This window comes from Perognathus longimembris, chromosome 1 (assembly GCF_023159225.1).
Source record: "Perognathus longimembris pacificus isolate PPM17 chromosome 1, ASM2315922v1, whole genome shotgun sequence".
Taxonomy (NCBI): Eukaryota; Metazoa; Chordata; class Mammalia; order Rodentia; family Heteromyidae; genus Perognathus; species Perognathus longimembris.
In genome coordinates this window covers 45,683,965-45,709,542 of record NC_063161.1, presented here as the reverse complement: position 1 = coordinate 45,709,542, position 25,578 = coordinate 45,683,965, and the positions used below count along the sequence as shown (strand labels likewise).

The 25,578-nt window shown below is 48.3% G+C and overlaps 1 protein-coding gene across 6 annotated transcripts; it reads left to right on the top strand.

Annotated features, from left to right (window-relative positions):
- The first annotated feature begins 1,620 nt into the window (after window positions 1–1,620).
- Dgka (diacylglycerol kinase alpha) lies at window positions 1,621–25,531 on the top strand. Of its 6 annotated transcripts, none has more exons than XM_048362200.1 (25): window positions 1,621–1,636; window positions 4,041–4,164; window positions 10,875–11,019; window positions 12,127–12,200; window positions 12,541–12,673; window positions 12,942–13,016; window positions 13,753–13,802; window positions 14,572–14,646; window positions 14,800–14,919; window positions 15,021–15,135; window positions 17,124–17,212; window positions 17,340–17,459; window positions 17,635–17,733; window positions 18,407–18,490; window positions 18,737–18,810; window positions 18,943–19,017; window positions 20,231–20,316; window positions 20,402–20,491; window positions 21,450–21,610; window positions 22,090–22,154; window positions 22,674–22,764; window positions 23,052–23,250; window positions 23,366–23,486; window positions 23,702–23,762; window positions 25,048–25,531. In XM_048362200.1, the coding sequence occupies exons 3-25, from the start codon at window positions 10,956–10,958 to the stop codon at window positions 25,129–25,131; spliced, it is 2,205 nt and encodes a 734-aa protein (XP_048218157.1). In that variant the 5' UTR covers window positions 1,621–1,636; window positions 4,041–4,164; window positions 10,875–10,955; the 3' UTR covers window positions 25,132–25,531. The 6 variants fall into 6 exon arrangements, with proteins under 6 accessions (XP_048218157.1, XP_048218147.1, XP_048218167.1 ...); XM_048362190.1 differs by having other exon boundaries at window positions 12,939–13,016; window positions 25,048–25,530; XM_048362210.1 differs by having other exon boundaries at window positions 1,622–1,636; window positions 10,944–11,019; window positions 12,939–13,016.
- The last annotated feature ends 47 nt before the right edge of the window (window positions 25,532–25,578 follow it).

Genomic DNA, 25,578 nt, shown 5'->3' with positions numbered 1-25,578 from the left:
CCAAAGTCCGGTCCCCGCCCTCCCCCCCCCCTCCCCTCCCCCCCCCCCCCGCCCTGTCCCTCGGTAACTGCGGTTCCCGGAGGACTAAGTCCTGTTAGACTTGTTTCCCCTGCAGCTCGGGAGGGGCCGCCGGCAGGTTCCGTGGCTCGGCTCGGGTGTCAGCCTTCCGCCCCCTCCTGTCTTTGGCCTTAACCCTTTTACTCTCCCTCGGCGTTCCACTTCGGCCGCCGAGGTCCTAGGGGCCTCCGAGGAGGGAAGAAGTCAACTTTGGCGACCGCTTTAGCTTTCTGGAAGTCCGCCCCAACTGAAATAAAGCAAAAACCAGGGGAATGACCGATTAAGATCCCGAAACACGTTAAGCCTTAGACGTTTCCTGGGGCCCACACCTTGTCTTCCTTCCTATTCTCCCAGCTCCTTGATTTCTATCTGGGCCCCCAACTCCTCAGGTCCCAAAACTCAACTTCAAACCATATATACAGCCAGAGGGTTTTTTGTTTTGCCAGTCCTGGGGCTTTAACTCGGGACCCTGGGCACTATCCCTGAGCCGCTTTGTGCTCAAGGCTAGAGCTCTATCAACTTGAGCCACAGTGCCATTTTTGACCTTTTATTGCTGATGAAGAGTTTCTCAGACTTTCCTGCCAGGCCTGGCTTCGATCCTCAGATCTCAACCTCCTGCATGGGCTTAAGCAGAGGTTTATAAAACAAAAACACCAAAAGAGAAAAAAAAAAAAGCAAAACTTATTTTCATGTAAGCTGTCAAACCTACTCTGTGTATACACCTCTTCGATCCTGCCCCTCCTAGTGTTCAGTCCTTATTGTTGTAATTAGTAACAGTTGCCTTTAAAAACTAGCCCAGGGTGGTGCTGGTGGCTCGTGCCTGTAATCCTAGGTACTCGAAGGCTTGATATCTGAGGATTGTGGTTCAAAGCCAGCCTGGGGCAGGAAAGTCTGTGAGACTCCAATTAAACACCAGAAAATGGGAAGTGGTGCGGTGGCCCAAGTGGTAGAGTGCTAGCTTTGAGTTGAAAAGCTCAGGGACAGTGACCCGGGGCCCAGAGTTAAAAGCTCCACAACCGACCAAAACAACAATAACAAAAACTAGTGACACCCATTAGTCTTGATTGAACTGCCTAAGTAGTCCCTGCCTCTTTCAAAGCTCCAAAGGAGATGCTCTGCAAAGAGGAGGGGAAGGAACGATCCAAAAGAAGCCCCTGTTTACCTCCTTACTCTAGGCCACCCTCCACCTCCAGATATCCTGCCCCAGCTTTGGGGCTGGCAGGAAACGAAACTCAATTGTCTGGTTAGTACACGGTGGGACCTTGGCCGGATGTATACCCCACCCTGAGGAAGAAGAGAGGAAAGAAGAGGCCAGGGGAGAACAGGCTGTTGTTTTTTCCTTTGCCTTTGTTCATTGTGGTTTCTTTGTTTCTGACTTTTATGATGTGGTTGATTAAAGAGATGAGCACCTGGAACCTTAGGCAGTAGAAGCCTCCTTAGATGTTTCTTGCCCTTTATTCCCCCACCCCCACCAACAACCAAAGGGGTGTGATGGAGCACAGATCCCAAAGAAGATGGAAAGAAGGCTAAACTAAGACTGGTTTTCTCTTATTCCAAAGAAGATGGAAAGAAGGCTAAAGTAAGACTGGTTTTCTCTTATTCCTTATAACAGAAATAACCTCACACCTATTTTCTTTCTTTTTTTTGGGGGGGGGGGTGCATCCTGGGGCTTGAACTCAGAGCCTGGGCACTGTGTCTGAGCCTCTTTGTGCTCAAGGCTAACACTACCACTTGAGCCACACCACTACTTTCAGCTTTTTATGAGTAGTTTATTGGATAAGAGTTTCATGGACTTTCCTGCCCAAACTGGCTTTGAACCACAATCCTCAGATCTCAGCCTCCTGAGTAGCTAAGATTACAGGCAAGACCAGTACCAGGCTGTTACACTCTACTTTGAAGTTCAAAAATGTCTTCAAAGAAATAACTTTAGGGCTGGGGATGTAGCTTAGTAATAAGAGTGCTTGCCTAGCAAGTGTGAAGCTCCAAGTTCATCTCTAGCAACACAAACAAAAGGTAATGTCTCTAACTTTCTGTAAGGATTGATGGAAAGCAAAGTCATGGGCCTGTTTTTTTTATTTTTATTTTTTTGCCAGTCCTGGAGATTGAACTCAGGGCCTGTGCACTGTCCCTGAACTTCTTTTGTTCAAGGTTAGAGCTCTACCACTTGAGCCACAGCACTACTTCTGGCCTTTTCTGTGTATGTGACACTGAGGAATTGAACCCAGAACTTCATGCATGCCAGACAAGCACTCTACCACTAAGCCACCTTCCCAGCCCAGTTATGGACCCAATCTTGAATTGTATGTTTGTTTAGAGTGGCTCAAAACAGGGAGGTGTATACACTCCAAACCCCTTCCATACAGTCCATAGCTGATCTATGTTTTTGCCTGTCCTATAGAATCAAGTATGGGATTTGATATATATTAGGCCTTCAGAAGTGTTTGTTGAGGCCTGGGTTGGTGGCACTTTGTAATCCTAGCACTAGGGATTCTGAGGCAGGAGGATCTCATATTTGAGGCCACCCTGGGCTACATGAAACCCTGTCTCAAAAAAAATGTTGACTAAGGAGTCATATAGGAAGAGGAGACAAAGCTTTGCTAACAGTTAAGAAAGTACTGTTAAGAATGAAGGATGGGGGCTGGGGAGATAATGGTAGAGGGCTTGCTTAGCATGTCAGGCCCTGATCTCAACACTACCAAAAAAAGAGAAGAAAGAAAAGGATGAGGAGAGCTAGTGCCGTTGCATTTTTAAAACTGAGGATGAGACCTGGAAGGGACACAGGAACAGAGAGACTGACGTTCCAACACCTACCAGGAATCTCCAATAATACCCTCATATGTCAGTACTTAGCAATGATATTTATGGTAAAGGTGGGGAAGTCATTTCAACAAGCTTATTTCTTTTTTCGTGTGTGTGTGTGTGTGTCTATCTTTCTAACCTGGGCTTGAACTCAAGGATGTGGGTGCTATTCCTGAGCTTCTTTTGTTCTCAAAGCCAGTGTTCTTACCACTTGAGCCACAGCTCCATTCTCCACTTCTGGCTTTTTGTTTATTTGTTTTGTTTTTGTTGCCAGTCCTAGGGCGTGGACTCAGGGCTTGAGCACTGTCCCTGGCTTCTTTTTGCTCAAAGCCAGCACTCTACCACTTGAGCCACAGCACCACTTCTGGCTTTTATCTATATATGTGGTGCTGAGGAATCGAACCCAGGGCTTCATGTATTGAATGCGAGCATTCTACCACTAGGTCATATTCCCAGCCCTTCTGGCTTTTTTTTTTGGCCAGTCCTGGGCCTTGGACTCAGGGCCTGAGCACTGTCCCTGGCTTCTTTTTGCTCAAGGCTAGCACTCTGCCACTGAGCCACAGCGCCACTTCTGACCATTTTCTGTATATCTGGTGCTGGGGAATTGAACCCAGGGCCTCATGTATAGGAGGCAAGCACTTTTGCCACTAGGCCATATCCCCAGCCCCCTTCTGGCTTTTTTTGTTAGCTTATTGGAGATAGGAATCTCATGCACTCTTCTGCTCTGACTGGCTTTGAACCATGATCCTCAGATCTCAGCCTCTTGAGTAGCTAGAATTACATATGTGAGTGTCCAGCACCACCTAATCTTGATATAGTGGAGAACTGCTTAGGTCCCTCTCTTTCCACTAGAGGGCCTGCCTATGTATTCATTCATTTTTTCCTCTTTACCCCCCCCCCACCAAAACATACATTTATACCACACACTTCACCCAAAGCCACACACACACACACACACACACACACACACACACACACCTTCTAGCCAGAGGAATCTCTCTCCTTTCCCACCCCTAGGTATAAGAGGGGTAATTCCAGGAACCCAAGATCTTGTTACCTCGCCCTACTTCAATAAAGAGTAGGAGGGAGTTAGTGGTTGGGGCGGGGCCAAGGAGCAGGATGTCTGGGTCCCAGTTCCTACCAGTGAGGCCCTAGGCTTCTGTTTCTCTCCCTTGCTCTACCAGCCTCCCTATCCGTGCTGTTACAAGAACGTTGATAGTTCCCTGGCGGATTCCAGTCAGGAGAAGGTGGAAGGGTCTGCTTTCAGCTCCAACTTTTTGGCCAGAGCCTTCTGCCCCAATTGCCAAGGTCAAGAGGTAAAACGGGAGGGTTGGGGCATGGGGGAAGTGGGCACAGACTGGAGTACTCTTTATATGGGTAGAATTAAGGAGAAGATGAGCCTTGGCGGAAGGAGGGGAACCTGGAAGAGAAAGGGGGAGGGGTGGTGGTGACAGGTTGTCTCAGACAGTGTAAAACCTTATAGGCCTCCGGATGTGGAGTTTGGTGCTCTGGGTTCAGCCCCAGTGGGATCTTCTGGAAAGTCCTCTCAGTGTAAAGGAGGTGGCCAGGGAAGTCTAGGATGACAATTAGGAGAGCCAGCCAGCTGATTGGTTGGCTGGACAGCTTGCTACCCAGTTCTAACAGCAGCATTCCCCCTCCCCTCCATCTTGGCCTGTGAGGTTAGGGATGGGGGGCGGAGAAGAGAGAGAGAAGCTGTGGGTAGTTAGATTGAGAAATAGAGGCAGAGCTGCCCCAGGCGCGGGAAAAAGATGAGGAGCTCAGGAAGTGGAGAAAGTGGCACCAACCCTTAGCTCTGGAGACCATCGTGATCGTTGGAAACCTGGAAATCCAGGCCTGTCCAGTACTGAAGTTCCCGGAGTTGGGGGTTCGGGAGCGGCGGGCTGGGCAGGCTGGGTTGGGGGGGCGGGCAGCTGTGTCGTCAGGAGCGGGGCGGCCCCGTCTCCTGGCCCGGCCCCTGCAGCCCAACCCCGGCTCCAGCTCCAGCGCCGGCGCTTCTGCTCGGACTGCGCGCCCTCCGCGGGCAAGGTAGAGACCCCGCGAGCCCCCTCCCCCCCCCACCACTTGCACGTTCCCGGGGCGAGAGGGTGGGGGCCGCGGATGGGGACACCCCACGAATTGGGTTAGGGCTGCGGGATCGAGAAAGGAGGAAGCGCGACAGCTGGAGAGGGTGGCTAGAAAGGTTTGCGCTGGGATGCAGGGGGGCTGCCCGAGGGCTGGGCCAGAACCCCACAGGAAGTGTTTCCCCAGATCTACCCCCTCCATCGCCCCTGCACACCCTGAGAGATGGTGAAACTGCCTCCGGGGACCTGCTGGGTAGGAAAGTCCCTTTTGGAACCCCCCACAGCGCCGCAAGGGTGGAGAAAGCGCCTTGTTTGGCCTCCAGGTTCCCAACTTCCCATCTCCATCCTTCCTACACCTGTCACCGGGAAGTTTCTGAAAATAGCCCAAACGGAATCCTACTTTTCACCTTAAAATAGGAGAAATGAGCCTTACTGAGGAAGAAATGCAATATTATTGTACATCTCTTCAGCCTCAGAATATATGTAATAAGCTCACATTCCCCAAGCATGCCAACATCGTAACTTCCTCCTGTCCTGCGCTGCGCAATAACACCCCCCACATAAGAACATTGGTACCATCCCCCAAACCAGGCAACACCCTCACCTGTGATGTTTGTGGAGGCTTAATGAATTTTGAGGCTTCAAGCTAAATAATTCCCTCTTGGAGATCACTGACTAGTAGCAGAGGTGGGCAGGAAAGAATAGACTCTCATTTATTGCTGGTGGAGAAGTGGGAAAACCCTCCTGATATGGCTAAGGAACTCTGAAATCCAGGTAATCTGGCCTAGGTCCTCAAATGAGGAGCGCCTGACCCTTAGGATTTCCTGCTAGGACAGCTTGGTTGTCCTAAGGCATAGCTAATTTTTGAGTAAATGGTCAACTTCAATGACTTGGCATGGGAACAATGAATGCAAAAAGGAAAAGAAAACTTTAAATACACTAGCACTGATTTTGGAAATATGTGTCTCTTAGTTAACAGCAATTTTACCATCTGATCTCGAGAATGAGAGGCACCGAGGCTTAGTGGAATGACTGTGATCCTGAGACTCATATTTTCTCTGGGTCTCAGTTTCCTCCTTTGGAAAATTATGAGAGCCACTCCCTAATCTGAGGGTGTTCTAGGACTCTTTTCCCTTCAAGTCAGTGTCTTCCTGGCTCTTTCCAAATTGGTAGAGGTGAGGAGAGAAACTAGAGGAGAGAAGGGTGAGTCACAAATAACTGGCAGGCGGGCAGCAGACCCCACCCTTCCAGCCCTGATTTCGCCTGGACTAGCCCAAGTTATAGCCTCAGGGTTGGGATGGAGCTGGAGGACAACATTGGACTTATGCCAGCTGTTTGTTTGGGTTTTTTTCTCCTTTTTTTCTGGTATGGTGGTTTGAACTCAGACCCTCTTGCTTTTAGGCATGGTACTACTTGACCCAAACCCCTAGCTCTGGTTCCAGTGTCTTTTTTTGTTTTGTCAGTCCAGGGGCTTGAACTCTGGGCCTGGGCACTGTCCTTAAGCTTCTTTTGCTCAAGGTTAGTGCTCTACCACCTGAGCCAAAGCACTACTTCTGGCATTTTCTATTTATGTGGTTCTGAAGAATTGAACCCAGGGCTTCATGCATGCAGGGCAGGCACTCTACCACTAAGCCAGATTCCCAGCCCTTGTTCTAGTTCTTTAAGGCCCCAGTTTGCAGCTCTTCAGCTCTAGGAGCAGTTAACTTCTGGTGAGAAGTCAGGTGGAAGAACTCAATAGATCCCAGGAGTCCTCAAGTCCAATGCCCCAGCCCAGTAATGTCCTTGAACCCAGATAGTCTAGTTTCTTCTAGCCAGCTCGTCATCCTCCCAGAGGCAAAGTTCAGGATTCTAATGGTACTACATGTCTGTACATGATCTACATAATAAGGGCAGGGAGTTTAAAACTGGGCTTTACTACTGATAGAAATCTCTAGAATTTCTGTCTTTCTGGCTCAGAGGCATTTTTCCTAATATCCAGATGTTCTTCGGTAGGTACTCCTTATTTAATAACAGCTAATGTTTATTTAATTCTTACTCTTTGCCATGGAAACATTTATATATATATATAGTGTATGTAACATTTTCCTTTTTAAAGAATATTAATCCCAGTTTGTGACTGATTTCTCTAGATAACCATTTTTACTGATTAGAAAACAGATTGGGCTGGAAGTATAACTCAGTAATACAGCCCTTACCTAGCTTGCTCAAAGCCCAGTACAATCCTCAGCTTTTAAAAAAAAAAAAAAAGATCCTGAGGTTTAAATAGATGAAGTGACTCATCTGAGAGAGCTAGGATTCTAACCTATTTCTAATTCAAAAGTCCACTCTTAAACTGGGTGTGGTAGTGCATACCTATAATCCCAGCACTCAGGAACAAGAGGCAGGAAGAACAGAGAGTTTGAAACCAGCCTGTTCTATATAACAAGCTTCAGGCTAGCTTGAGTTACCTAGCAAGACACTGTCTTCAAACTAGTAAATAAATAAAAATTCCATTCTTGAGACAGACCTGGTACTTGGTATCTGTAATCCCAGAACTCTGAGGCTAAAGCAGTGTTATGTAGTAAATTATCTGAGAAGCCACGTATTGAAGGATCGAAACTTGGAGTTTCTATGAGAGCATTAGCAGTCTGCAGGCAGCCAGTTGTTACAAAGGCCTGCAGCCCACAAATACCTTTAACAGTATCAGGAAACAGGCCAGAGAGGAAAGAAAGAACAAAAAACAATACCACCAGATCAATTCAGCTTCAGTGGAGAGCTGACTTGGGACGCGTGTAGTGACCGGAGAGGAGACAGAAGACAGGACTCGGACGCGGAGACAAGTAGCGTGGTATTATGGCACCAGGGCTGATCTGACTCTAAATAGGGTCAGGTCAGGGGGCAGGGTCACAGGAAGCTCCCAGTCCCAAGCACTTGACTGACAGGTTCAGTAACCTATGGGCCATGTGCCCACCTCTTGGGATTCAGCAACACCTATCACCTGGGGATGGGACTTCCCTTTCTCTAGGAATTCAGGCACACCCATCAAGACAAGATGCCAGAGAGTATAACTCGCCATGTGGCCAATGATGGCGCTGGCCAGATCTGACTACGTATTACAGCAGGAGAATCAGAGTTAAAGGTTAGTCTGAGCTAAATAATGAGACTGTCTCAGAAAAAAAAAAAGGTAACAATCTTAACTTTGGTTATATACACAACGTATCCAGGTTTAAGACCTGGGATCCAGGAATGAGCAAGAAATAGTTGGATAACTGTGAAAAAAGATAGGGAGCGACTCCAATGCCAGTGGCTCACAAGTGTAACTTAGCTACTCAGGAAGCTGAGATCTGAGGATCACAGTTCAAAGCTAGTCCAGGGAGGAAAGTGCATGAGACTAAATCTTCAGTTAACCACCAGAAAAACTGGAAGTGGCACTGTAGCTCAACATGGTAGAGCACTAGCCTTGAGCAAAGAAGCTCAGGGACAGTGTCTAGACCCTGAGTTAAAGCCATAGGACCAACGAGAGGGAGAGAGAGAATCTTGTCTCTTTTTTGTCTTTTCTCAGTTACTCTCCCTATGGCTTTCTGTTCTAGATTGCATTTCTTAAAATTTCAAAGTCATCTAAGTGGGCGCCAAGTAGTTTATGCCTGTAATCTTAGCTACTAGAGGTTGAGATTTGAGGATCATAGTTTGGAGCCAGTCTAAGCAGAAAAGCCAGGTTCTCATCTCCAATTGACCAGCAAAGAGCTAGAAGTAGAGCTGTAGCTCAAGTGGTAGAGTACTAGCAAAGAAATCAAGGCAGAGGGCTGGGAATATGTCCTAGTGGCAAGAGAGCTCACCTCGTATACATGAAGCCCTGGGTTCGACTCTCCAGCACCACATGTCTAGAAAACGGCCAGAAGTGGCGCTGTGGCTCAAGTGGCAGAGTGCTAGCCTTGAGCAAAAAACAAGCCAGGGACAGTGCTCAGGCCCTGAGTCCAAGCCCTAGGACTGGCCAAAAAAAAAGAAAGAAATCAAGGCAGAGTGAGAGGCCCTGAGTTTAAGCTCCAGTACTACCACATGCTTATGGGGATACACACAGGCACACGTGCATGTACACACAAGAATCCACAAGTAATAATCAGAATTAAGCCAAATAAGATCTGTGGACAGCAGAAGCCGAAGTACTGTCATTGATAAAGGCCAGATGGGCAGTCTTTTTTTCCAGGGTATCAGTGTCCCAGGAGCCCCTCCCAAGTGTTCCCATAGAGCCCCTGAGACAGAAATGTGCCCCATAGAGGTAGACAGTAGAAATGTCCAAACAGCTCTGCCAAGAGGTAGGGAAGGGTGTTTCCAGGCAGGCAGAACATCAAGTCTCATGGCCCTGGACAGCCAAGAACTTGGCATGCTTGAGGATTAGAATGGAGGGCAGTGATACTAGAAAGCAGCATGTGACTGGGAGAGAACCAGAGAGTGCAGAGTGATAGAGGTCCTCTCATGTAGTCCTGGGATCGGAGCCTGGACTCCTCCATCCCAGCCTGTCTTAGCTCCAGCTTCTTCATCTTTAGTGTTTATACCAGTAACTTCCTCTCTTAGGATTTGACTTTGAGTTGGTGTGTGGTTGTGAGACAGGGTCTTGCTGTGAGCCTAGGCTGGCCTCCAACTGTGTCCTTCTGCCTCAGCCTCTTCTGTGCTGGGTATTACAGGCATTCACTCTCATTTCCAGCTGGCTTAAGATCCCCTCCCCCTTATCTTTGAAACTATTATTGTCAGAGTGAGTGTGGGTGTGGGTGGGAGGGTGCCAGACCTGGGGCTTGAACCTCAGGGCCTGGGTGCTATCCCTGGGCTTTTTTGTTTTGTTTTGCTGTAGGCTAACACTCTACCTCTTGAGCCACAACACCACTTCTGGCTTTTTCTGTGTATGTGGTGCTAAGGAATTGAACCCAGGGCTCTGTGCATGCTAGGCAAGCACTCTACCACTAAGCCACATTCCCAGCTGTCCCTGTTTTTTTTTGTTGTTGTTGTTGTTGTTGTTTTTTTTGTTTTTTCTTTTTATTAAACCATCAAGGAGTTCCTGGGCAGATGACAGGATCCACATGACCTCTCCTTCTGGATTCTTAGGTCTAAAAGCCAAAAGTTGGGGCTCCCTAAGCACTGCTGCTAGCAGGGGGTGGGGGAAGACCCCTGAGAAGTGAGTCCTCAGCACGAAGCTCCCCCAGCCCTGCAGTTGCAGTGCAGCGCCTGGGGAAGCCGAATCCTCCCTCCCTCACCTGCCCCATCCCGGGGATGCTGGGGTGGGGGGGAGGGGGTGTTGGTTGGGAGGCGGAGCGGGCGAAGCGGGGCTGGGCCCGGGGCGAGGAGCTCAGCCACAGCTGGTTCGGTGTCTCGCGTCCGAAGCGCTAGAGGTCGTTGCAGGGGGGGTGGGGGTGGGGAGGGCAGCGGGGGTGGCGGGACCCGCTTGGGGACCCGGGCTGGAGGCGGGGCGTGATGGAGTTGTGTGGGGGGAGGCGCGCTAGCACCGTAAGAGCCAGCAGGAGGGCGGGGACTGGTGGCCGGAGGACCGGGAACTGGGACTGCAGGGACACTGCAGAGCCTGGGGGGTGGCCAGACAAAACACCGGCAACAGGCCATGATACTCATTAAGGGAAACATATTTGGACAGGGAAGGGGGGGGAGGAGGGATCTGGATAGACAGACGGGCAGACAACTGATGCTGGTCCAATGAATCAAGACAGATGCGGGAGGGAGTAAGGAGAGGATCCAGAAATAAAGAAGAGAATGTCAAAGATGAGTCAGAGAAGTAAAGACAGGACAGGCACTGTTAGGGACTGTAGAGGCAGAGGGGAGAGAGACCCAGAAAGGAAGAGATTCAGGGAGAAGGAAAGGCCAGAAACCATAGCAGGGACAGAGACGGCTGACAGAAGCAAAACAATGCAGACAGCTGGCTCTTGTCCATGAAAGGCTCCCGGTGTCTTCCTCCAGAACTACCCTCTGAGGAGAAGCAACCGAAGGAAGTTCTACTACCAGGTTGTCTTTGCCATCGCCCTTAAGGTAAACAGAAAGATGGCCAAGGAGAAGGGCCTAATAAGCCCTGAAGACTTTGCCCAACTGCAAAAATATATGGAATGTGAGTCTTCCCTCCCAGCCCTTCACTTCTGGAGACTAACCTCAGAGAATCTCTCTTCCTTCTCATTAAACTCTGCATTTTGCCGGGTGATCTTGAGCCTCTCTGCACCTCAGAAATGCCCAGGAGTGGCAAAGGGAGATGTGATGGGCAAATGGTTGAAGTCTCACCTGTCACCCACCTTCACTGCTTGCTCTAGGCCTCAGAGGAGAGGGGAGAAAAGAGTGGTACTGCTGGGGCTGGGAGTAGTATGGTCTAGTGGTAAAGTGCTCGCCTCGTATACATGAAGCCCTGGGTTTGATTCCTCAGCACCACATGTAAAGAAAAAACCGGAAGTGGCGCTGTGGCTCAAGTGGTAGAGTGCTCGCCTTGAGCAAAAAGAAGCCAGGGACAGTGCTCATGCCCTGAGTCCAAGCCCCAAGACTGGCAAAAAACAAAACAAAAGCATCATACTGCTCTGGAGGATGTGAGATATTTTTCCTTCTGGATTTCCTTCTGGATTTCTCCTTCTCCTTCTGCTTCTCCTTCTGCTTCTTTTTGCCAGTCCTGGATCTTGGACTCAGGGTCTGAGCACTGTCCCTGGCTTCCTTTTGCTCAAGATTAGCACTTTACCACTTGAGCCACAGCGCCACTTCTGGCCATTTTCTATATATGTGGTGCTGAGGAATCAAACCCAGGGCTTCATGTATGTGAGGCAAGCACTCTACCACTAGGCCATACTCTGTGTTTCTTCTTGAAATTTCTTTTCCTTTTTTGCTGGTCCTGGGGCTTGAACTCAAGACCTGGCCACTATCCCTGAACTTCTTTGTTCAAGGTTGGCACTATCCCTTGAGCCACAGCTCTCCTTCTGGCTTTTTGGTGATGAACTGGAGATAAGAATCTCACAGACTTTCCTGTCCCAGCTAGCTTCAAATCCTGATCCTCAGATCTCAGCCTTCTGAGTAACTAGGATTATATGTGTGAGCCACTAGGCCTGGCTCTTAAGTTTCTTCTCCTTATTAATATCTTTTTTTTTTCTCCTGCTGGATGTCTTGGTGGGATTCTGAAGGAAAGCCAGAAAAGCTGAACTAGATTAGATTAATGCTCTTTTCTTATTCTTTTCATACCTAGACTCCACCAAAAAGGTCAGTGATGTCCTAAAGCTCTTCGAGCATGGTGAGATGGCTAAATATCTCCAAGGAGATGTGAGTGGCAGCAGCTGGGGAATCATCTTCTTGACCAAATCCTTCCATTTTTGCTTCTGTTACTCCATTGGGATCCCCAACTTCCAGAGACAGTTTTTTCTGGACTTAACCCCATTGATACCTCCCATCTAAATAGCCCTTTGTCCATTATCCTGGGCAATTATTGCTGTAGGACAAAACCAGAAATCTTGATATTTAGAATTGTTCCCAGAAACAATACTCCTGTCTCAGAAGTCTCTTAGCTATGCATTTGTCCTCCATCTCCACTACTCCCAGTTCTTCAGTCCCCAGCTTCTCAGAACCAGCTGAATTCCCAGGGTGAGTCTCACTGTCCTCATAGGCCATTGGGTACGAAGGATTCCAGCAATTCCTGAAAATCTACCTAGAAGTGGAACAAGTTCCCATCCACCTGAGCCAGGCACTGTTTCAATCCTTCCACACTGGTCACTATTTAAACGAGACCATGATCAAAGGTATGGTTAAGCACATAGGACTGGGCTAGGCTGGGGATGTGTGTGTGTGTGTGTGTGTGTGTGTGTGTGTTTCAAATTAACCTGGGTTTGGGGATGAGAGTTGAAGTGACTCACATGTGGGAAGATCAAGAGAGAGGTAGAGGGTGGTCAGGCTGGACTAGGAATTAGCAAGAGGAAGGTTTAAGAGGAGTTGGAATAAAGATCCAAAGTAGAAAGAGAACCTGACCTCTGATCTGCTTAACTTCTTTTTTTTTTCTTTGAATAGCAGATGTAGTGTGTCTCAGTGATGTCTCCTGCTACTTCTCTCTCCTGGAGGGTGGTCGGCCAGAAGACAAGCTGGAATGTGAGTTGCCATTCTGGACTGGGAGAAGGGAGGAAAGGTGAAGAGGGAAGAGAGGTGTTTTCCAGCCTGTCTCCTTTCATTGCTTCAGGATCCCTAAAGGCTAACAAGGCCAGACAGAAGTGGTGCCAAAGAATAGACCTATTTTATTTCTTCCCCCAGACTGCTTATACCGAACTCCTGCCATTCATCAGAGTCATTCTAGTTCCTATGTCTTACACATTCTCCTCTAGGTAACTTGGGTTGTTCTTGGGATATGAGAACCTATTCTGTCTCTTCTATCAGATTTACGTAAGACACTAGGTGCCATTGGCTCATGCCTGTAGTCCTAGTTAATTAGGAGACTGAGATCTGAGGATCATGGTTCTAAGGAAACCCAATCAGGAAATCTGTAACTTCTTATCTCCAACTAACCACCAAAAAAAACTAGAAGTGGAGCTATGACTCAACTGGTAGAGGGTCAGCCTTAAGCAAAATAAAAGCTAAGGGACAGCACCCAGGTGCTGAATTCTAGCCCCATACACACACACACACACACACACCCAAACAGTTTACCCAGGGTGGCATCTAGTGCCTGTTTCCCCTTCCTGTTTTGTCTCCTTTCTCAGCCCCATCCCAAGCTCTAGGATCTTAGAAGCTCCCCTCATCCCCTGTGTCTTTTATTTCTCCTGTATTCTGGAATGAATTGTTTGGGTTTTTCTCACAAACTGACCCTGGTCCCTCTAAAATACCCCCACAGTTACCTTCAAGCTGTACGACACGGACAGAAATGGGATCCTGGACAGCTCAGTGAGTTGCGGGACTTGTATGACAAGCAAGAGAGTGTGCCTGTACTCTCCTGTCTCAACTCTCTCGTCGCCTTAAAAAGCTGGGCTGAAGGCATGGCTCAAGTGGTAGAGCACCAATTAAGCAAGCAACCTGAGAAAATGCCAGACCCTGAGTTTAAACCCCAGTAACACACACACACACACACACACACACACACACACACACACACACACACATGCAGAAGAAGCTGAAAAGGGATGGAGGATAGAATGCTTGCCTTGCACATCCAAAGCCCTGTCTTTGATCTCCACCACTGCAGAGGGGTGAGAAGGGAGAGGGAGAAGGAGAAGACTGGAGACATGAATTGGGGACTGCCTTGAAAACATTCAAACACCTTTATTTCTGACAAGGGGATCTTAAGAATGAGGGGCAGGGCTGAGCACCAGTGGGTCACACCTGTAATCCTAGCTGTTCAGGAGGCTGAGATCTGGGGATCGTGGTTCAAAGCCATCCTGAGCAGGAGAGTCTACGAGACTCTTATTTCCAGTTAACCACCAAAAAAATTGGAAATGAAGCTGTGGCTCAAAGTGGTAAAGTCCTGCCCTTGAGCGCAAAAGCTCAGGGACAGTGCCCAGGCCGCCCAAGTTCAAGCCCTAAGACTGTAAAAAAAGAAAGAAAAGAACAAGAGCTAGACCTAATGGTGGAACTCAGGAGCCCTGTTTTCTGGAGATAAGTTTGGCTAGTGATAGTGAAGCAGCTATGGCTGTGGCTCTAATCCTTTTTGTCCCAGGAAGTGGAAAAAATTATCCTCCAAATGATGCGAATGGCTGAATATCTGGATTGGGATGTCTCTGAGCTGAGGCCGGTAAGGCATTCATTCCTCCCTTGGCCTTATATACCCTCTTTCCTTGTGGTCCAGTATCTGCTTTCCCCCATCCCCAACAGGCTAGGATGGCTATGCTGGGAGAAGTATCTGAGGGACTACTTACACCAAAAGTCCCTTTCCACTCTCACTCAGATTCTTCAGGAGATGATGAAAGAGATTGACTATGATGGTAGTGGCTCTGTCTCCCTAGCTGAGTGGGTCCGAGCGGGAGCCACCACTGTGCCACTGCTAGTGCTGCTGGGGATGGAGATGGTGAGTAGGAAAGGCTTGGGAGAATGGGTGAAGCAGCTGTCTGGGGCTGTGCATGCTCAAGGTTGGGCCTCTAAGAGGTTGATATGCTCTGTGCCCTCTAGACTCTGAAGGATGATGGGCAACATATGTGGAGACCCAAGCGTTTCCCCAGGCCAGTCTACTGCAACCTGTGCGAGTCTAGCATTGGTCTTGGCAAACAGGGGCTCAGCTGTAACTGTAAGTAATAGCACCTGGGAGTATGGGAGCAGAGGGGGAACCCAGCCATTTGTGGGACTGTCGGCATACTGACCCTAGACCTGGATTTGAATCCTGGGCTCTGCCACTGACTAGTTTTGTGGCCTTATGAATGTTTCTTCTTTACTTTTCTTTTTCCTTCTGTCCTTTCTTCTTTTCCCCTTCCTACTTCTTCTTCACTCTTCTCCCCTCCCCTCTCCTACCATCTCTTCCATTTTTCTTTCCCTTTTTTTATGGTGCTAGGGATCAAACCCAGGACCTCTCAGGCATCCAGTTTCCTCAACTGAAAATGAGCTAAATGGGGCTGGGAATATGGCCTAGTGGCAAGAGTACTTGCTTCGTATACATGAAGCCCTGGGTTCGACTCCCCAGCACCACATATATAGAAAATGGCCAGAAGTGGCGCTGTGGCTCAGGTGGCAGAGGGCTAGCCTTGAGCAAAAAGCAGCCAGGGACAATGCTCAGGCCCTGAGTCCAAGGCCCAGGATTGGCAAAAAAAAAAGCTAATTTTAAGCATTAAAAAGGTTGATACAGCTGAGAATATGCCCTAGTGACAAGAGTGCTTGCCTCGAATACATGAAGCCCTGGGTTTGATTCCCCAGCACCACATAGATAGAAATTGGCCAGAAGTGGTGCTGTGGCTAAAGTGGCAGAGTCCTATCCTTGAGCAAAAAGAAGCCAGGGACAGTGCTCAGGCCCGGAGTTCAAGGCCTAGGACTGGCCCCCCCACCAAAAAAAAAAAGTGATACATAGCCGAGGGCCAGTGGGTCACACTTGTAATTCTACCTACTCAGGAGGCTGATCTGAGGATCATGGTTCAAAGTCAGCCCAGGCAGGAAAGTCTGTGAGACTCTAATCTCCAATAAACTACTCAGAAAAAGCCGGAAGTGGTGCTGTGGCTCAAGTGGTAGAGTGCCAGCCTAGAGCATAAAGAGGCTCATAGACAGCACCTAGACCCCTGAGTTCAAGCCCCAGGACCAGAAAAAAAAAGGAGAAAGAAAAAAGACTGATAGAACAAATGCAAATGCAGCAGTAGTGACAATGCATTATACAACTTACGGGTGGGGATGGGAGGAAAAAACTGGGGAAGAGAGAGGGAAGGGGGGTCATTGTCTAAAAAGTAATGTATTACCTGACTTACTTAACTGTAACCCCTCTGCACATCACCTTTAAAATAACATTTTTTTCAAAAGATACAGCTGGGTGCCAGTGGCTCACAGGTATATTCCTAGCTACTTAGGAGCCTGACATCTGAGGATTGTGATTTAAAGCCAGCTTGAGCAGGAAAATCCATGAGACTCTTACTTCCAGTTATCCACTGAAAAGCCAGAAGTGCAGCTGTGGTTCAAGTGAAAGACCGTTAGCCTTGAGCACTAAAGTGCTCTGGCCTTGAATGTGAGCTGCAGGCATGCCCACGTATGGGCACACATATGCACACATATACACACACACAGGTTGATTACAAGCTGGGGCCATGGTTCCACTCATAGTTCAATCCCAGTACTGGGAAAAGAAAAAGCTTTCCCAAAACACATGTATATACTATGAAATATGTAATCATGGATGGTGTGGGGACAGGCATGGGGCAGCAGTTGCTCTTTTAAGGGAGATGAGTAAGGCACAGGTCTTAGAAGTGAGGTAACTCTACTCCAGATGTGTGTATGTGTGTGTGTGTGTGCGCCAGAACTAGATTTCTGCACTTTTGCTTAGCTTTGTTGCTTAAGACTGGTGTCTACCAATTTGAGCCACACCTCCACTTCTTGGATCTGTCTGTCCAGGCTGACTTCTAACCCTAAGATCTCAGCCTCCTGAGTTGCTAGGATTACAAGTGTTAGCCACCAGCCGGGCTCTTTGCCATAGCAAGGGATTTCAGGTCTTCTTCCAGTAAATGATCTTTCCTCACTCTTAAGTAAGAAAAAAGGGGGGGGGAAAGCCAAGATACGGCTCTGACTTTCTTGCCTCTTCTCCAGTGTGCAAGTATACTGTTCACGACCAGTGTGCCATGAAAGCGATGCCTTGTGAAGTCAGCACGTATGCCAAGTCTCGTAAGGACATTGGTGTGAGTGACCCCATGCTCCCTCCACTCCTATCCTGGCCTGGGTCCTTGGCCTGCTACTGCCCTCATCCCTTCCCTTCCCAAGTCTCTACTCAAACCCTCCAGACAAGGGGCTTCCTTTCTCCCCAAGATCCAATCACACGTATGGGTGCGAGGAGGCTGTGAGTCTGGGCGCTGTGACCGATGCCAGAAGAAGATCCGGACCTACCACAGTCTCACCGGGCTGCATTGTGTATGGTGCCACCTAGAGGTCAGTTTAGGAACCCCAGCTCAGACAGCCCTCCCTGCACAAATCTTCCCAGCCTCATCTCCTTTACAGATGCATTTGTGCCTGTTCCCAAGAGCCTGCTTTCCAATCCAGAGTCCTGCACTGTGAGGTGGCGAGGTCACCTGCATGATCTCTGTGTGTCCATCTTGTCCTTCAGATCCACGACGACTGCCTGCAGACCATGGGCTCTGAGTGTGACGGTGGGCTGCTCCGTGATCACATCTTGCCTCCATCTTCCATCTACCCCAGTGTCCTGGTGAGAGCCTTGGGAAGGAACAGAAATGCCTCTCTTCTTTCCAAACTGGCCCAACTCCCTCTGCCCCCACAAAATGTCATTTAGAATAGAAAGACTATTCTTTTAAAGATTGAAGCCAGTGGGCGCTGATGGCTCATGCTTGTAATCCTAGCTACTCAGGAGGCTGAGATCTGAGGATCAGGGTGTGAAGGCAGCCTAGTCAGACAAATCTGGGAGATTACTGTCTATATAATGAACCAGCAAAAATCCAGAGGTGGAGCTGTGGTTCGGGTGGTAGAACACCAGCCATGAGCAAAAAGGCCAAGTACAAGCATGAGGCCCTGAGTTCAAGCCCTAGTTACACACACACACACACACACACACACACACACACACACACACTTAAGCCAGATCCACCTGTTTAGAGATTCATGTACAATTTACCTTTCTTTTCTTTTCTTTTCTTTTTTTGCAATCCTGGGCCTTGAACTTAGTGCCTGAGCACTGCCCCTGGCCTCTCTTTGCTCAAGGGTAGTACTCTGCCACTTGAGCCACAGTGCCCCTCTGGCCATTTTCTATATATGTTCTGAGGAATCGAACCTAGGGCTTTATGTATACTAGGTAAGCACTCTTGCCACTAGGCCATATTCCCAGCCCCTACAATTTACCTTTCTTACCCTTGCTCCCTTCCCAGGCATCTGGACAGGATCGCAAACAAAGCAAAACAAGCCAGAAGACCTTGGATGATCTAAACTTGTGCACCTCTGAGGCTCTGCGGGTACAGAGCTGAGGGTTCATGGTTGCACCAGGTTTGGGCTGGAACCCTTCCTGGGAGGGACTGAAGTAGCAAAGTTTGGGGAGTGGTGCCTGCTTCTCTGCACACTTTCCTCTGTCAGGGATAGGAAAAAAGGCCAAGGGGAAAAGCACCCTGGGAAATTCCAGTCCTTTGCCCTTGTCTGTAAGGCCTACATTAACTCTGACCAAATCCTGTTTTCTTTATCTGTATTTTCTTCTCCCACTACAGATTGACCCTGTTTCTAATACCCACCCACTTCTAGTCTTTGTCAATCCTAAGAGTGGTGGAAAGCAAGGGCAGAGGTGAGGAGAGTTTAGAGGGAGGAAAGGAGTGTGTGTGTGTGTGTGTATGTGTGTGTGTGTGTGTGTGTGTGTGTGTGTAGAGGACACCTTGAGAATATCAAGAATACAGAATATCATTCTCCCATCACACAGGGTTCTTTGGAAGTTCCAGTATATACTAAACCCTCGGCAAGTGTTCAACCTCCTGAAGGATGGTCCTGAGCCAGGGTGAGTATAGGTTAGAGGCCACCTCACAGTGGTTTTTGTGTGTCTGTGTTTTTATGTAGATTGAGAGCAGGAAGGAGTACATGTTGGGAGATAAGGCCTATGCTGCCAGAATTCCAATTTCTTCCTTCCCAGTCACAGGGCAGGCATCCTGTTCTCTTGGTTCATATTTATCTGGTCCATATTTATCCTGCTCTCAAAGGATGGCGATCCCAGCCTTTCTTATCCACTGAGGAATAGGTATAACATTTTCCACTGACCTTTTCTCTCTCCATTTGTGTGTGTGTGTGTGTGTGCGCGCACACACGCATGTGCGCATGGTCCTGGAGCTTGAACTCGGGGCTTGAGCACTGTCTTTGAGCTTTTTTTCTAAAGGCTAGAGCTCTACCCTTTTAGCCACAACTCCACTTCTGGATTTTTTGGGTAGCTAATTGTAGATAATCACTTCACAAGCTTTCCTGCCTAGGATGCCTTCAAACCACAATCCTCAGATCTCAACCTCCTGAATAGCTAGGATTTCAATGGGACTTTATCTTTAAAACATGTGTGTGTGTGCACGCACGCACGCACGTGCGCACATGTATGCATCTGCTTGAACTTAGGCCCTTGCACTCTTATTTGGCTTTTTTGTTCAAGGCTGGAACTCTATCACTTGCACCATATGTCCACTTCTAGTTTATTGCCAGTTAGTTGGAATAAGAGTTTCATGGAGGCTGGGGATATGGCCTAGTGGCTAGAGAGCTTGCCTCGTATACATGAGGCCCTGGGTTCGATTCCCCAGCACCACATATACAGAAAACGGCCAGAAGTGGCCCTGTGGCTCAAGTGGCAGAGTGCTAGCCTTGAGCAAAAAGGAAGCCAGGGACAGTGCTCAGGCCCTGAGTCCAAGGCCCAGAACTGGCAAAAAAAAAAAAAAAAGAGTTTCATGGATTTGTCTGTCTAGTCTGACTTTGAGCCTCAGATCTCAGCCTCCTGAGAAGTTAGGATTTACAGGCATGAGCCATCAGTGCTTGGCAGTTTTTTTAGCTACTGTGTTTTGTCCATCTGAGGATTCAACCCCAGCCCTATGCATGCCAGGAAAGTACTCTACCACTGGACTACATCCCAGATTCTAAAGGGAAAAAGGTATATAGGAATGAGAGACAAGATATGTTTCTCTAGGAGTTGAGTAGCCTCTATCCTGTTATTGTTTATCTTCTCTCCCCTTTTCTCTCAGGCTCAGATTCTTCAAAGATGTTCCCGACTGCCGGATATTGGTGTGTGGTGGAGATGGCACAGTAGGCTGGATTCTCGAGTCCATTGGTCAGTGGAGGGAGAGGCTTCGGGCCAGATGTGGGAGCAGTGGTCTACCAGATCCAACTCCCATTCCTTTTACCTGCCTCCCTAGACAAAGCCAACTTGCCTGTTGTGCCTCCTGTTGCTGTGTTGCCCCTGGGCACTGGAAATGATCTTGCACGTTGTCTAAGGTGGGGAGGAGGTAAGTTGTTAGAAATTGTTTTTCTGGGGGCTGGGAATATGGCCTAGTGGCAAGAGTGCTTGTCTCGTATACATGAAGCCCTGGGTTCAATTCCTCAGCACCACATATATAGAAAATGGCCAGAAGTGGTGCTGTGGCTCAGGTGCTGGCCTTGAGCAAGAGAAGCTCAGGGACAGTACTCTATCACTTGAGCCATAGCACCACTTCCAGCTTTTTCTGTTTATGTGGTACTGAGGAATGGAGCCCAGGGCTTTGATGCATGCTAGGCAAGCACTCTCCCACTAAGCCCCATTCCCAGCCCTGATTCTATGCTTTATTATTGAACTTTTTATTCTATCCATGGTGCCAGTATCACAGTGTTTAGGCTCTTGCTTTTTTCTGTGTTCTGTCTCATGGAATCGGGCAAGAAAGCATGAGGCTGGTGAGAAGGCTGGATCTCCAATTGTCACTGTTCTTCAGCATTTTTCAGACTATTCTCTCTAATCTTTCAGTTGAATTTGGAGTCACTTCCAGATACGCATACATAGCAATGTGGAGAAGGGTCAGAAAGCTGCTGGCTTTAACCTTGGTCTGTGGGAGCCTCACATGCTGCTCTTACTGACAAGGGCTGGGAGGCTCTGCAGAACCAAAGCTGTTGTTCCTTGGGAATCTATGGAGAAGGGGCTCAGAAGATGGCTCTTGTCAGGCACTGGTGGCTAACACGTGTAATCCTAGCTAGGATCTGAGGATCACAGTTCAAAATCAGTCTGTGAGTTGCTTATCTCCAATTAACTACCAAAAATCTTCAGTAGAGCTGTGGCTTAAGGGGAAGTGGGCCAGCCTTGAGCAAAAAATGTTAAGGCACAGCACCTTGGTCCTCAGTTCAAGAGTTCAAGCTCAAGTAGTGTCTCTTCGAGTAACAAGGATTTCTGAAACTAAGAGCTTACTGCTAACCTATCTCCTTCTTCTCTATCTCTAGGGTATGAGGGACAGAATTTGGCCAAGATTCTCAAGGATATAGAGATGAGTAAGGTAGTACATATAGATCGATGGTCCGTGGAAGTGATACCTCAAAAAACTGAAGAAAAGTGTGACCCAGTCCCCTTTCATATCATCAATAACTATTTCTCCATTGGTGTGGTGAGTGGACTGGAGCATAGAAGGAGGAGAAGAAGTAGGTAGAAGTTGGAGAAGGACAGAAAAGGAAGGGAAGGGAGAGATTAAAGGAGAGTAATACATCACAGGAAAATTGGAAGTTGGATACAGTTCTCCAAGCAACTGAAAGTGAACTTGGAACAATAACTGTATTCACACTGGGGAGGGAGGGGAGGAGGGAAAGGGGGTAAGAGCGAAAGAGAAGTCCTGCTTCTGATATGTGTTCAGGCCAGTCCCAGGACTTGTACTCAGGACCTCACCACTATCCTTTAGCGTTCTTGCTCAAGGCTGGCACTCACTTGAGCCTCAGCTTTTTAGTGGTTTATGATGATTAGAGTCTCTCAGACTTTCCTGCTTAGGCTGGCTTGGAAGTGTGGTGCTCAGATCTCAGTTTCTTGAGTAGCTAGGATTACTGGTGTGAGCCACCAGCATCCAGAATTTATTATGTGTTCTTAACTCTCCAGGATGCCTCTATTGCTCACCAGTTCCATGTCATGCGAGAGAAATATCCTGAGAAGTTCAACAGCAGGTAAGGGGAAGGGATTTTTTGTTTTCCTGGCTAGTCTGTCCAATCTTCCAAATGAATGTTGGTAAACGTTGTAACCAGGTTTGACTCAAAATGCTTATCTGGGCCGCAACATTTTTTTTTTTTTATTTTTTTTATTTTTTTATTATTTTTTTTTTTTTTGGCCAGTCCTGGGCCTTGGACTCAGGGCCTGAGCACTGTCCCTGGCTTCTTCCCGTTCAAGGCTAGCACTCTGCCACTTGAGCCACAGCGCCGCTTCTGGCCGTTTTTTTTCTGTATATGTGGTGCTGGGGAATCGAACCTAGGGCCTCGTGTATCCGAGGCAGGCACTCTTGCCACTAGGCTATATCCCCAGCCCCTGGGCCGCAACATTTTTAGGAAACTCTTCCCCACCCCCAAATAAGACTCCCTTTGTTCCCCTTGGAGTTGAGAGGTTGATGTCCTTTCCTGTCACTTACCATCCCTGCTGGTACTATACAACCTTCCCTCTCCTTGCTGGGCCTTGCGTTGGGGCTGACATAGAATGAAGAACAAGCTATGGTACTTTGAATTTGCTACATCTGAATCCATCTTCTCAACGTGCAAAAGGCTGGAGGACTCTTTGACAGTTGAGGTGCGTATATCCTTTTCAGCTTCTTGTATCCAACTTCCTTCCACCACAGGCACCTCTGAGAATGCCCCACATTCTTAAACCTCTATTCCTTTGACCTCCCAGTTCTCCCATCCTGACTTCCCAAATTCTTAAGCTACACAAGTCCCTTTTTTCCATCTTTTAGAAACCTCCAAATCCGGGCCTTCCCCTTTTGTCCTGCTAGAGGGAGCAGTGACATCTATAATTATGCTATGAGATAAAACATCTGTGCTTTCCTCCCTGGGGGGGCTGTGTCCTGCTTCCCTCAGATCTGTGGGAAACCGCTGGATCTGACCAACCTATCGCTGGAAGGCATTGCAGTATTGAACATCCCTAGTACACATGGCGGCTCTAACCTCTGGGGTGATACCAAGAAACCACAGGGGGATATCTGTGGGATCAACCAGGCCTTAGGCACTACAGCTAAAGTCATCACCGACCCAGACATCCTGAAAACCTGTGTGCCAGGTCAGAGAAGCATCCTTGGGAGCTAAGTGGGCAGGGCTGAGTGGGAAGGTATGACTGACTCCTTTTGAGAGATTTCTGCATCTATGAAACCTGTGTCTCTACTTCTTACCCCTAGACCTAAGTGACAAACGACTGGAAGTAGTAGGATTGGAAGGTGCAATTGAGATGGGCCAGATCTATACCAAGCTCAAGAGTGCTGGACATCGACTGGCCAAGTGCTCTGAGATCACCTTCCAGTAAGGAAGACCCTGGAGGGAAGGCGTGTGGGGCAGAGAATTATGGGAACAGTCGGGGAGAGGATGGCAGAGTGGAGGCAGGATGGCAGAGAATTATGGGAACAGTGGGGGAGATGCTTCCTTGTGACAAAAGGTCTCCAAACCAACCTGAGAAGCAGAACTTTGCTATTTGGTTGGTAAGGAAATCCCCACCACTTTTCCTTGGACTTCCACAGTACCACAAAAACCCTTCCCATGCAAATTGATGGAGAACCCTGGATGCAGACACCCTGTACAGTGAGTATTGCCTAAGGTTGTCAAAAATGGAATCCCTCTTGCTAGGCGCCAGTTGCTCACATCTGTAATCCTGGCTACTCACAAGGCTGAGATCTGAGAATTATGATTCAAAGCTAGCCTGGGCTGGGGATATGACCTAGTGGTAGAGTGCTTGCCTTGTATACATGAAGCCCTGGGTTCGATTCCTCAGCACCACATATATACAAAAAGCCAGAAGGGGCGCTGTGGCTCAAGTGGTAGAGTGCTAGCCTTGAGCAAAAAGAAGCCAGAGACAGCGCTCAGGCCCAGAGTTCAAGCCAAAAAGCTAGACCGGGCAGAAAAGTCTGTGAGGCTCTTATCTCCAGTAAATGACTCAGAAAAAGCTGGAAGCAGCACTCTGGTGCAAGTGGTAGAGCACAAAGAGGCCCAGGGACAGTGCCCATGCCTGAGTTCAAGCCCAGGACTGGGCAGTGGGGGGTGGAGGGAGGGCGGGAAGGGGAGTTGAACACTCAGTATGTGGGAAGCTGAGATTGGAGGAAGGATTATGGTACCAGACCAGCTCAGGCAGAAAATCCATGACTCCCCTCCCGGCTCCATGGAGGGAAGCGGGACACAGTGGTGTATACCTGTGCTCCCAGTAGCAAAGGAAAGGCAAAAAGTAGCCTGAGCAGGAACTAAGACCTGATCCTAAAAAGAAATAATAACCAGTGAAAACAGGACTGGAATGGTTCAGCAGTATCAGACCAGCCTAGCAAGTTCAAGATCCTGAGCTCAAACCCCAATATTAAAAAAAAAAAAAAAAAAAAAGGGCCAGGTTCCAGTGATTATGCTGTAATCCTAGTAGCTACTCAGGAGGCTGAGACTTGAGGATCATGGTTCACATGGTTCAGCTGAGATTTGAGGATCATGATTCAGCCCAGGCAAGAAAGTCCATGAGCCTCTTATCTCCAATTAAGCACCAAAAACATCTGGAAGTGGCATTGTGTCTCAAGTACCAGAATGCTAGCCTTGAGCACAGAGAGGCTCAGTGACAGCACCCAGGCCCTGAGTTCAAGCCTCAGGACCGGCGTAAACTGAACCCTCAAACTCTGTGATTCTATGTCTCCATTCTATAGCTTCTTTACTTCCTCCTGATACGCAAAATTCCTCTGGGTACTAATTCTCCCGAACCCTGATTTCCCAGCCCCTAGCCTCCTTCCTGTGGGCTCTCCAGGATACCAGAGACTTACTTTAGAGTCCACAGATTTTCACTTCAGATTCCCAGTTCCCCAGGTCCTCCCTTTGAATATGTTCCCTTCCCTTCCAGATCAAGATCACCCACAAGAACCAGATGCCCATGCTCATGGGCCCACCTCCCCGTTCCCACAATTTCTTTGGCTTCTTGGGCTGAGAGGGAGGAACACCTTCAGCCTCCAAGCCAGCCTTGAACCCACCAACCCATCCCTGAACGCCATCCTCTAAACTGTACATTGCTGCCACGCCCTCCTGCCAGCTCAGGGAGGTGTGTTCCTTTACCCTCACAGTATTTATTATCCTAAACCATCTCACTGCTCTCTTTGTCTCTGTCTCTGTCTCTCTTTCTTTCTCTCTCTCTCTCTCTCTCACACACACACACACACACACACACACTTGTGCATACACACATGAATGCCCATACCCCCACAAACATGTTTAAAGTGCCTCATCTAAATAAAGTGACTTTTTTTCTCCCCACTGGGATATCTATTAAATAAATGATAAATCTCTTTCTTTTACATCTTGACTCCTTCAAAGATAGATTCAAGAAGTAAGACAAAAAACAAACCAGGGGCTGGGAATGCATGAAGCCTTGGGTTCG